Source organism: Lepidochelys kempii, chromosome 6 (assembly GCF_965140265.1).
Source record: "Lepidochelys kempii isolate rLepKem1 chromosome 6, rLepKem1.hap2, whole genome shotgun sequence".
NCBI lineage: Eukaryota > Metazoa > Chordata > Testudines > Cheloniidae > Lepidochelys > Lepidochelys kempii.
Window position 1 is genome coordinate 41,725,966 of NC_133261.1, and position 12,730 is coordinate 41,738,695.

The window sequence follows — 12,730 nt, forward strand, 5'->3', positions numbered from 1 at the left end:
TAAAAAAACAAACAAACCCACAACTTAGTGTATTGTGAAAGTGGAGGCTACTTACTGTAACTGGAGGTTCTTCGAGATGTGTGGCCCCTATGCATATTCCATACTTGGATACGCATACATGCCATGCTCCTGAGTCTGGAAATTCTTCAAAGCAGCGTCCGTTTGCCCGCACAAGCTCAGTCGCGTTCCTCACGGTCCCGACCAAGGGTACAAGAAGGAGTTCGAGTCAATCCTTCTCCAGTTCCTCTTCTTACCACAAATTCAACCGGATCCGAAGCAGAGAAGATGGAGGGCGAGTCGGGGAATGCGTGTAAGGTTCACACATCTTGAAGAACCTCCAGTTACAGCAAGTGACCTCCACTTCCTCTTTAAGTGATGCTCCCTATGTGAATTCCACATGTGGACGATGGGAAAGCAGGGAGACCAGACTGGAGGCAGGTGAGGAAGCTGGTAGCAAAGATGCTTACACTACTGCCAATACCTGTGCTGCATCCGCAGCCAAGGCATAAACTAGGGCACAATGCATCGCTAACGCGTGAACTGAATTCCAGGGGGCCACTCCACAGATGTGCTGCAGCAGAACATCTGACAGACGCTGTGGAAGAAGCCTGGCCTTGTGTGGAGTGAGCTGTGATACCCTCAGGGGGAGGAATGTTTGCTAACTTGTAGCACTTTAAGATGCATCCAGAGACCCATTTAGAAATCCTCTGGGGGGATATGGCCTGCCCATGTGACCTCTCTGCTATAGCAATAAAGATCCTCGGAGATTTCCTATTGGGTTTGGTTCTTTGCAGGTAGAATGCCAGGGCATGGCAGACATCAAGGGAGCAAAGTCTCTTGTCTTCAGGGGAAAGCATGGGATTTTAGGAAAAATACAGGCAAGTATCATTTGATTGATATGGAACTCAAACAATCTTGGGGAGAAACTTGGGGTATAGTCGAAGAGAAACCTTTTCTTTGAGAAGCACTGTATAAGGAGGGTCTGCCATGATGGCTCCGAACTCACTGACCCTCCTAGCTGAGGTGATAGCTTCTAAGAATGCCAACTTCATGGACAAGTGGGCCATGGTACAAGTCACCATAGTGAACTTGGACAGGTCCTATTGAGGGGTAGGTTTAAGCACTGGTTGGAAGGTCCTGATCAGGTCTTTCATGAATCATACTGTAGCTGGGTGAGTAAAGGTGGAGCATCCTCCCACCAGAGAAGTAAGGTACTAATTGCTGCAAGGTGTACTCGTAGTGAACTAATAGAGAAAACTGAAGTCTTCAAGAATAGGAAATAGTCTAAGAACAACTGGAATGCTTACAGTTTCTGGGTAATGTTGGCGCAGCTGTGCCCAGGATGAAAAGCATCTCAATTTGGCCTGACAACAGATTCTAGTAGACTCTTTTCTATTCTGATTAAGGATCACCTGAACAGGGACTGTACATGAGTGTTCTATTTCCAACTCCCTCCAAAAACCAGGCCGTGGTGGAATGAGCCTGGATTGGGATATTTGGTCTTTCCCCAATATAGGGTTAGGAGATCATGGGTCACTTGCAGCTTTAAACTAGTGTAAATGGTGGATTCTCTGTAACTTGAAGTCTTTAAATCATGAATTTGAGGACTTCAGTAACTTGGCCAGAGGTTATGGATCTATTACAGGAGTGGGTGGGTGAGGTTTTGTGGCCTGCAATGTGCAGGAGGTCAGACTAGATGATCATGATGGTCCCTTCTGTCCTTAAAGTCTATGGGTCTAAAGGCCGAATCCTGATAAGTTGATGGGAAGACACTCTTAGAAGTTCCGTAAACCAGAACTGTCTGGGCCAGTGGGGTGCTAAGAGAATGATGGTGGCTCTGTGGTGACCTATCTTCCCTATGACCTGTGGAAGCAGGGGAATGGGAGGAAAGGAGTTTATGAGGCCATTTGTCCAAGACGTAAGCAGAGCATGATTTTGGGAGATGCAACCCATGTCTCCTCTGGAGCAATATAGGGGTAGCTTTCTGTTGTTTGGGATGCAAAGGTCCTGGATAGTATTTTGGACCTCCCTAGGAAACCCTGACAATTGTAGCCAGGAATCCCCTCCTTACGACTAAACCAGTGGCCAAACTTCTGGAAGCCATGTCCACCGTATCCACTGCAGCTGGAGGTCTATCTTTGCCACTAACTTCCCTTCATCTAAAGGATGATGGAATTGGGCCCTAACCTCTGTGGAAATCTTGTCTGCGAAGTCCACAAGCCTGGAACAGAAGTTAAAATCTTGTTTCACAAACAATGCTTGGTAGTTAGTGACATGAAATTGCAGGCCTGCAGAGGAGAAGACTTTCCTCCCCAAGAGGTCCAGTCTCTTACACCCTTTATCTGCTGAAATAGCCCTTTGATAGTGGGACCTAGCCCTTTCAGCAACTGCCTGTACTACCAGCAAGTTGGGGGCAGGATGGTAGAATAAGAATTTAGCAGGAACAAAAACCCACCTCTTGGCCCTTTTCGATGTAGGGACACAGGATGCTAGAGTGTGCCATACTCCTCTAGCCAGTTCTAGCACGGCCTCACTGATGGATAGAGGCAACTTTCTCGGTCCCTGAGGCTGCAAGATGTCCAGGAATTGGTGTTGAGGGTCCTGGATCTCCTCTAACAGGATCTGTAGATCACTGGTCACTCTTTGCAACAGCTCCTGGATGTGATGTCCCAGGTCTTGAACCCAGACCTGGGTGTCCCCAGATTGCTGCTTCACCCTGGCCTCCATCCAGTGCCTGCTGAAACTTAGTAGGCTGAGAAGCTAGTAGGACTATAGCCTCAGCCAAGGCACCACCCATGGGAGCCCTGACTGGAGATTTCTCTGGGTCCACTGATCGGTCCAATCACACTCTTTAAGCCAGTACCAGGAATTGAAACTGAGGGTCAGAGTTGAGGTCTAATACAAAACGCCAGAGCTAAGGATCAAACCAGAATCGGGGTCAGAGTCCAGGGTTGGAGCCAGGACTGTACCCAAACCTGTCCCTGATTCCTGCTCTGTTCCTGGCTCCTGCCTCACCCCTGCCTTCGCCCCTGTTCCCACCATGCTGCTGCTCCGTGCTTGATCCTTGCCTCTCCTCCAGTTCTTGCCCCTAGACCTCACCTCCAATCATAAGTTACCAGTCCTGGCTCCAACCCCAGCCTCAGACTTCTGACCCCAATTCTGGCTTTATCCTTGGCTCTCGCATTTTGTATCAGACCTCGGCTCTGACCCTCAGTTTCAATTCCTGGTTCTGACTCTGGCTTGACTCCTGGCTCTGGTAATTGGCAAATGATTCTAGTGCTGACCCTTGGCTTCATTTCCCAACCTGGGCATCTGCTCTGCCCTCTAGAGCTGACTCCTAGACCAGACTGCCTACATCCTGGTCTATAAGAGTGGTCCCGGCAATGATCATCCAACAGAGAAGGTGAAGAAGGAGTGATCACTTTGTCTGGGGATGATGAAGAGACACCCGTCAGACCCGTTGGTACCTGCGGATCTGGTTACACCTCTTCCTGCTTGTACACCAACAGAACTGGCTGGTGAGAGGGAAAGGAAAAGCACAATTCTTGAGAGGGGCCTGGATGCTTGCCACAAGGATCCTATGGACCCCAATAAAGCCAGAAAGCAGAATCAATGGATTGCGGGGGACCCCAAAGAAATTGGTACCAGCAGTCCCTGGAAGGGGACGGGGTCATAACCGGGGAATGGTGAGCGTAACCACTCAACTGTCTATCAGGGTTCAACTGCCTCTGCGGAGATACCAGTGCGGTCATATCCTCAGATTCATCCAAGTCCAAGAACTGCTCCATCAGTAGCAACGGCGCTGTTGGTACCAGGGCACTCCTGCCGTATGGCTGGAGGTGAGACGGCTCCTGGGACAGTAATGCAGGCTCCTCCTCCAGAGGACCAGGATGGAAAGAAGTCAAGACTGGAAAAGGGAGGAATATAATCTCTGGTGTTACATAAATCTCAATACATCCTAGTATCCAAGAGGTTCCCACAGTTAAGTCTGATGGATCTGGTGAATCTACAGTGACTGGATGGTCTTTAGGTGGATGAAGCAGTACCAACAATGGGTCCAGACCAGCACTCATAGACAGAACTAGCGAGAGTCTATCCTTATGTTTTGGTACCAAGGTGACGGACAAAACTGGTGGATCTTTCTTTGTATGCACCTTGGGGGGGTTGCATCAGAGCTTGTTCCTTAGGTTCCAATCACAATGGACCGGCTCAGGGAGGAAGTGTGTTTCTTATGGACAGTCCTCAATGGGGATCTGTTCTTGCACCCATGAGAGTGCCCTCAACACTCATGTGGAGACCTGGAAGAAGAGTCCTTGGGATTAGATATTGATGGCTCAGCTCAAAGGCACATGCTTGCAGGGGCTCTGCCAGGCAGTTAAGGCTCATGTACAGGGCAGTCTCCCTGTCCCAGATTGGAAAGGGGCCTCATAGCCTTCTCCATCAGATGATTCAGTAGGCAAAACTCCCAGGCTTCTTGAGTTCTGGGTGGGAAGTAGTGACCATGGAACAGTAACAAGTAACTAGCAAGGCACTGACGCGGACTGCCTCTTATACCCTCACTCAGGAGCACAAGGAGAGCTACTGAGCATGGGCAGGCCAACAGACACTGCTCTGAAGAATTTCCTGACTCAGGCACATGGCGTGCACTCATACACATATGTGGAATACACATAGGAACCATCACTTGAAGAAGCAGTCAAGGTTATCCATGAATTTTAAGTAGAAACATTTATGGAAAATAATTGGTATGGGGAGAGAGGGTTGAGAATACATGACTTGCCAGGGTGTGTGGATGGTCTAGTTGAGGAAGTCTGATTAAACCTAATTGATTTACATTTTTTGTTAATGTGAGTAAGTCCAAATAGATACTGGAAGTTTAAATTTAATTCACTAGAGAAAATAACATCCTTGCATTCCCACTAAACCATTTTCAAATGTTCATAAATTTTTGCAAAACCAAGTACTTTCACATTTATTCTGTTCATAGTCCCTAATGAGGATTTCCATGTACAACTAAAAATGTTGGAGAGGATTTTTTTAAACTAAGGGCTGGGGAAAAGCCGAAAGCTACGGAGGAGCATACAGTTCAGGCAGAGACATCCCTAAGGGATGAATCTATTAAAGGAGGAACTTATACCATAGAGAAGAGGATAGGAAAGAAGTTGGTTAAGTACAAGAAGGAGCTAGTGAGGAACAGTGAAACCATATTTTTTAAGGTGACAAATCTGAGGAACTGTCCCAGATTAAGGTGTCAGTAGGCGAGGTTTTGGAACAAAGTGATAAATTAAACAACAGTAAGTCACCAGGACCAGATGGTATTCACCCAAGAGTTCTGAAGGAACTCAAATATGAAATTGCAGAACTACTAACTGTGGTATGTAACCTATTGCTTAAATCAGCCTCTTTACCAGATGACTGGAGAGTAGCTAACGTAATGCCATTTTTTTAAAAAGGTTCTGGAGGTGATCCTAGCAATTACAAGCCAGTAAGCCTAACTTCATTACCAGGAAAACTGGTTGAAACTATAGTAGAGAACACAATTATCAGACACACAGGTGGACACAGTATGGTGGGGAAGCATCTACATGGCTTTTGTAAAGGGAAATCATGCCTCACCAACCTATTAGAATTGTTTGAGGGGGTCAACAAGCACATGGTCAAGGGTGATTCAGTGGATATAGTTGGACAAGGTCCCTCACCAAAGATTCTTTGGCCAAATAAGCAGTCATGGGATAAGAGGGAAGATCCTCTCATGGATCAGCAGCTGTTAAAATATAGGAAACAAGGGATAGGAATAAATGGTCAGTTTTCACAGTGGAGAGAGATAAATAGTGGGTCCCCCAAGGATCTGTACTAGACCACTGCTGATCAACATATTCATAAATGATCTGGGAAAAGGGGTAAACGGTGAGGAGGCAAAGTTTGCAGAGGATACAAAAACAATGAGGAGTCCAGTGGCACCTTAAATCTGTTAGTCTGTAAGGTGCCACTGGACTCCTCATTGTTTTTATGGATACAGACTAACATGGTTACCCCTCTGATAGAGGATACAAAATTACACAAGATAGTTAAAGTCCAAATCTGACTGCAAAGAGTTACAAGGGAAATTCACTAAAGGCGGTGACTGGCAACAAAATGGCAGATGAAATTCAGGGTTGAAAAGTGCAAAGTAATGCACCCTGGAAAACATAATCCCAACTATGTCTAATGATGGGGTCAAAATTAGTTGTTACCACTCAAGAAAGAGACGTGGGGGTCATCATGGAGAATTCTCTGAAAACAACCGCTCAGTGTTCAGCGGCAGTCAAATGAGCTAACAAAATGTCAGCAACCATTAGGAAAGGGATAGATAATAAGACAGAAAATATCATCTTTGTGTCACTATATAAATTCATGGTATGCCAATGTCTTTAATACTGCATGAAATTTTGGGGCACCCCATCTCAAAAGAGATATATTAGAACTGGAAAAGGTACAGAGAAAAGCAACACAAATGAGTAGGGGTATGGAACAGCTTCCATATGAGAAGAAATTAAAAAGACTGGGACTGTTCAGCTTTGAAAAGAGACAACTAAAAGGGGATATGGAGAAAGTAAATAAGGAACTGGGAACTGTTATTTGTCCCTTCACATAACACAACACAAGAACTAGTGGGTCACCCACTGAAATTAATAGTCAGCAAGTATCAAACAAACTAAAAGAACAACTGCTTCACACAACGCACAGTCAACCTGTGGAACTTGTTACCAGGGGATGTTGTGAAGGCCAATAGTATAAACTGGGTTTAAAAAAGAATTAGATAAATTCATGGAGAATAGGGCCATCAATGGCTATTAGCCAGGATGGTCACAGATGTAATCCCATGCTTTGGGTATCCCTCAATCTCCAACTACCAGAATCTGGGAATGGGCAACAGAGAATGCATCACTCAAATCTGCCCTGTTCTGTTAATTTCTTCTGATGCATCTGGGGTTGGCCATGGGCAGATGATAGGATACTAGACTAGGTGGACCACTGATCTGACCGTATTTGTTTTGCCAATTTCAAAAATTTGAATGAGAAGCTTGGCTTGGGTTATAATAGTGCAAAACAAAATGGATGTGGGAGATGTGCAAATTTTTCATAATTGCTAAATTCAGAAGTGGCTGAGAAGCTTTCTTTTTTTTTTTTTTCAACTCTCAAGAAATATTCACTAGGCTAACACCAATATGAAAAAATTTGTTTCAAGAGGAAATGTTTTCACAAAATTAAGAATAACGAAAAGAGGAGTTTAAGAAAGAATTCTCATCTCAGTCTTATTTATTACATCAACAAAACTCAACTTTTAAATACATACACACATATATAAAAATTTACAAGCGTGCTAAAAATTAAGAAAATATCACCTGTCTGCCATGACGGAGCCCTGAATTGTGGTAAAAGGGTAGCTCCTGAAGAAGCAGCCTGAGCAGTGCGAGACTCAATTGCAGAGAGAAAGTTCATAACTGAAGTTTCTTTAGTGTTACTTCCAGCACTGTGCATACTGGTATCAAATATTCCAGAAAGACCTTGGAAAAAAACAAATATACAAATCCCAATGAACTCCTATTGCAAATTTAAGAGCAAGCCACAGTCAGAGATATCATTGCTACCCAAAGACTACAAACCCTTCCTGTTCGTAGGAAGCAAAGTTATTAGTTTTAAGTTTGATATGCATTTCCCACTCCCCCAGGTTTTGTCCCACTGTTCTTTTTGTGAAGTCTTCTTCTTTCATATGCAACACAAGTTAATATCTAGATTGCAGAACACAGGCTCACATTTTTATGAAGTGATGACCAGTTAGGTTACATCATTTACTTCTAAGGCATTCACTATTACCACATTTTAAAGCTATATTTTTAGTTAGCCTTTAATACTACACCATAAGGTTGCACAAATTAGTAAGAACAATTGTGTGTCCAGACTTGCATGGATTAGGCTTCTAAGTATCTGATTTGCACAAAAATTGTTGGCACAATTTCAGCAGCTGGCTTTGGAGACCAACAGAATATTTGACTCTTATGGGTAGAATAGGTTAACAGTTAGATACTTATTGACTGTCATTGAAAATTTGATGCTCAATATCTGAAAGAAAAAACTCAGAGGACTTTTTTGTTTTTAAAGCTCATAGAGCTAGTAAGCCAGACGATGAAGCATTGCACTTTCTAGTTACCTTCCCCATTGTACACTCATGACAAACTCATGGTTGAAGGCTCAGTAAATTGCTGAAATAGTAAATTCACTCTTGAAATAGCCTTTGCCACACCTTGCATTACAGGCTCCCTACGACTATATAATTAATCAGCTTAAACATATAGTATTTAACAGAGCAGCTATTTAAATTGAGTGTTCATACAACAGACATTTACCAGTAGGATGGTGGGTGGTAGCATATCCTGGAAGCTGATGAGAAGCTGCATATGTCTGTCTGTGAAGAAGATCCGTTTCCGAGTGTGATGGATGTCCTCCTCCATAGCTTATGCTAAAGGAAGAAATTATATGTGGGAAACAAAACACACAACCAAAGAAACAAGTAGATGAAACTCTGACAAGAAGCCAAAAAGTTGTATAAAGGAAAAACACCAAGACATGATATGTGTGGTTGAGCAAGGACTTGACAAAAAGTAATTAAAAATTAAAGGGTAATTAAAAATTGGTACTACATGAACCAGCTGGCCAGATGAAAACTTGGGTTCACAACAACAACAAAAATTCTATATTGCATTAACTTCAGAAAAAAGTGATATTTGCTTAGTGATGGGAAAGAGTGAATATACACTTTTTGCAATTTACTGCTTCACTATCTGCATTAGTGGGCCACTATCTATACGTGAGTCATTACACCCTAATACATCAATTTCTTGTTCAATTTAAATTCATTTGTTTAAGCTGAATATTATTTTAACAAATATGTTAAAATGGCTAAACAATAGCAAGAATGAAAGAACATTTAAAAGGTTTTGTTCCTTACTAGAATAAAACAGAAAAAGGCGAAACTAACAACAATAGTGAGTGGCAATATGGCCAAAAATACCCCATCCATTTGGACCTCCACTAGTAAATATAATTAAATAAAAATTGTAGATCATGTTTACATTTTATAGTAAGCCGTTTGAATTATCAAGGAGTTTTATCAATTTTATTGCCAGCAAAAGTGCGTAAGTGATACAAACAGTTAAAATACACTATGTCTAGATCTTTGCTAATGTCAATAATGCCAATGCATACAGTAAACTAAGAAAAGCAACATTAATATCAAGCTCCATTAGAAACACAGGACAAAAAAGCTAATGTTTGCCAATTAGAAAAGCAGATAATTGGTAGGGGGCAGAAATTACTTTCAAGCTTCTACAGGCTCAGTTCTGCAGGAGCAACAGGAACACTGAGTCATCAATGGACTTCTGACTATGGTGCAATATGATCAGGTCCAAGCATTCAAAAGTCATGAGTCAGAACCAAAAAACCCATGAGATTATTTTCAAATATATCACTATTTTTAAGCTAATAAATTATAGCTTTTTCATTTGCCTTCTAGATTTTGAGCCTTTAGGGTACAACTGCCTGAACCTATGTGTGTCTGATTATTTCAAGCATTAAATTCAATCTTAAACTCATGCCCCCTCCCATCAAAAAAAAAAAAAAAAAAAAAAAAGCAGGCCTCCCTGGAGGCTGCTGAGAAGGGGACTCCACTAACCCTCTGCTATCCCCTGCGATGTGAAAGCAGTCACTCTGTATAAGGGAAAAACTGAGCGTTTGATGCCAGCAATCATGACATCATGGGAAACTTTCAAAAAGTCACCAAATATTGCAAGAATTGTCATCTCTAGTGAAAACAAAGGAACAAAGCTTGCAGAGCTGACAAGAGCAAACAGTGTAGATTTGGTGGACCAGCAAGAACACTGCGCCCACTACACAACATGAGGCACTGAGCACCTTTCTGTGCGGGACATTGCTTTATTAGAATCTCCAGGCACATTTCTGTCATAGCTGGCCCTTGTGATTGTGTCAGTCCTCAGTTTTTCTTCCAAATGCAGTGCTTAAGCACTCTCATGTAGCCACCATTCCAGGCTGCCAAAAAGAGTAACTACGGAGTCAGGGTGGGTGAAGTAATATCTTTTATTGGACCAGCTTCTGTTTGTGAGAGAGACCAACTTTTGAGCTAACACAACACAGAGCTCTTCAGGTCTGGGAAATGTATTCAGAGAGTCACAGCTAAATACAAGGTGGAACAGATTGTTTAGCATAAGTAGTTAATGCATATTTCAAGGAACTATCAAGGTGAAATGCGTGTTAATTACTTACCCTAAACAATCTGTTCCACCTTGTATTTAGCTGGGACACTCTAAATACATTTCCCAGACCTGAAGAAGAGCTCTGTGCTGTGTAAGCTCAAAACTCTGTCTCTCTCACCAACAGAAGCTGGTCCAATAACAGATATTACCTCGCCCAAATTGTTTTATTAATATCCTGGGACCAACACAGCTACAAAAACAATGCATACAAAAAGAGTAAATGAAAATCCTAAAAATGGCTACTGTGCACATCATTTGGTCTCACTACATAGCACATCATCACCTATGTGCAGATGATAATTATTTTCCCCTAATCACCAATGCTCAGTTTGGCACCACTTCAGACTGTTGAGCACTGTGCAAATTTCTTCATATTGTTCAGTGGTAAGCATACATCAAATGCTCTGTCCTACCAGTTTGGCAATATTTCTTTCAGTGATATATAGGATTCCACTCTGGCAGCTTATTATAAATTATGAAGGAAAAAGTATTAAAGTCGAAAAAACTATTTGAGACTACCTCTTTATAGCTGCATCTTTAGTTGTGACAATATTAACAAATCACTTGAGTTTGGCTCTTGTGCTCTGTGACACAAGACATTTTTACTGATTTGTATCCTTGTTAAGATTAGTTGGCAGACATAACTGTATTTCATTATGGGTGAAGTTATTTTCTGTTCTCTCATTGTAAAAACTGTTATATTTCCAGCCCAACAGAGAATTTGATAATACACACACAGTCAGTCACATATGTTTAACTTTTAAATTTATATATCAAGACTGGATTGTAATGGAAAGTACAATTCTAAACAGATCATCAATTCAAGTTATACAAGTATTATTAGCAAGAATTATATTCAGTGATACAAATTCTAACCTTGGGAGATCTGATCTAGAAGAAATTTTCAACTTTGGTTACAGTGAGTACAATTTTCCGTAACATCCACAGAAACATATAATTGATTCTGTTCCTTGTTTTTGAAAGTTTAGCTATAAATTCTCACTAAATAAATTACTTCTAAGGCAGAATATCTTGTTTTTCCTTCTATAAGCATTTACAAGAAGCAGGAGTATGCTTGGTTTTGCAGAAATTCTCTGGGACAAACGGACCCTCACTGCATGGCAGACAACCTTCTAAGGGAGGCCTCAGGCACAATGTTTAATATGGTCTGACAAAAGTGGGGGTTTCTAAGATCAACCCCCACATTTGCCCATCTCCCTGACAGGCATTAATTCCATCCCCAAATCAATCCTGCTCCCTCAAGCCCCCCATGAATTCTGACCCAACCACTGTTGCACTCCACCTAACCCCATCAATTCTGCCCCCCCAAACATCACCTCTGCTCCTCCTACGATTCTTCAGCCCCTATCCCAGGCTTGGGGGAGGCTGCAGTGGGGTCCCCTCTTCCTTGTCTCAGGCCAGGGAGAAGGGAAGGAGGAGGAGCAGAGAGCAGACTGACCTGTTGCTCACAGAAGAGAAAGGGAAGGAGGTAGAGGAGCTGCCTTGAACTGCTGTGCTCTTTCTGTTCCCTCTTTTCCCCTTGCCTCTTGGAAGAATAATGTCACATTGCTGAGTGGAGAGGGAGGAGAGCTCTGCCTCCTTCTTGCTGTATCCATGATTGGCTGCCTTTCCCCAAAATGCGGGTAAGAGCCAATCATAGGCGGTTTCCCACAAGGTTTGCTTTTTAGAAATTTTATGTCCTGAATCTGCAATGTGTTTTGACCTAGTGCACTAGAAGCATTGCAAGCACTGGAAAGGTTGTGGGGCATACTGCCTCAAATATTTTCCCTACACAACAGACAATTCCTCCCACACTGTGAAAAATCCACATTTGCATAATGGGTGACTTTCTGTTCAAAGTGGTCTGTTGGAATATTTTGAAGAGTTAAACAATATTTGGTTATTCTGGTCCTTTGGTGCAGACTGTTTTTAGAAAAAGTAATTGCTTCTCTTATCCACCCTTCCTTTTTTGTAATGGAAATGTAACATTACATCCATACACAGCAAGACAACCTCTTAAGTTAGTTTGGTGAGGTGGAAGTCTCTGAATGACAAAAACTACTTGAACAGGAGGTATAATGACAAGCTATCCCAAAATGGCACACTTCATAACAAAGAACACAGCAGAACTTATACCATTATCTCAAGTATATCCACTATCTAAAATGCTTTGTTTATCATCAGAATGTCAAAATTCTAACAATAATGAATAATTAAAGTTTCATATTTATGTCATGGAAAATATTTGAAGAATCTAGTATTTCTGTTATGCTTTCTTAATCACCCATGTCAGGAGTTAATGCAGCCTCAATCTTAAAAATGAATTTGTCTTTCAACACAAATATCGTATTTAATAAAAACAATTAGCTAGCAATTATTGTGCACTAAATTGTTAACAGTGTAGATTCTTATCTCAGAAA

At 42.1% G+C, this 12,730-nt stretch overlaps 1 protein-coding gene across 4 annotated transcripts in view; it reads right to left on the reverse strand.

Moving 5' to 3' along the window:
- QSER1 (glutamine and serine rich 1) overlaps positions 1 to 12,730 on the reverse strand; it is an 85,454-nt gene that overhangs the window by 46,780 nt on the left and 25,944 nt on the right. Inside the window, exons 2-3 of one of the 4 annotated variants that reach the window (XM_073347727.1) lie at positions 8,388 to 8,500; positions 7,386 to 7,547 (exon numbers count right to left, since the gene is read on the reverse strand). The exons of 1 other annotated variant lie outside the window; for it this stretch is intronic. In XM_073347727.1, coding sequence (XP_073203828.1) covers positions 7,386 to 7,547; positions 8,388 to 8,500 — 275 coding nt within the window. Of the gene's footprint in view, positions 1 to 55; positions 141 to 5,620; positions 5,727 to 7,385; positions 7,548 to 8,387; positions 8,501 to 12,730 lie in introns of those variants that run through there. 2 more of the 4 variants (XM_073347729.1, XM_073347728.1) reach the window with 2 other exon arrangements.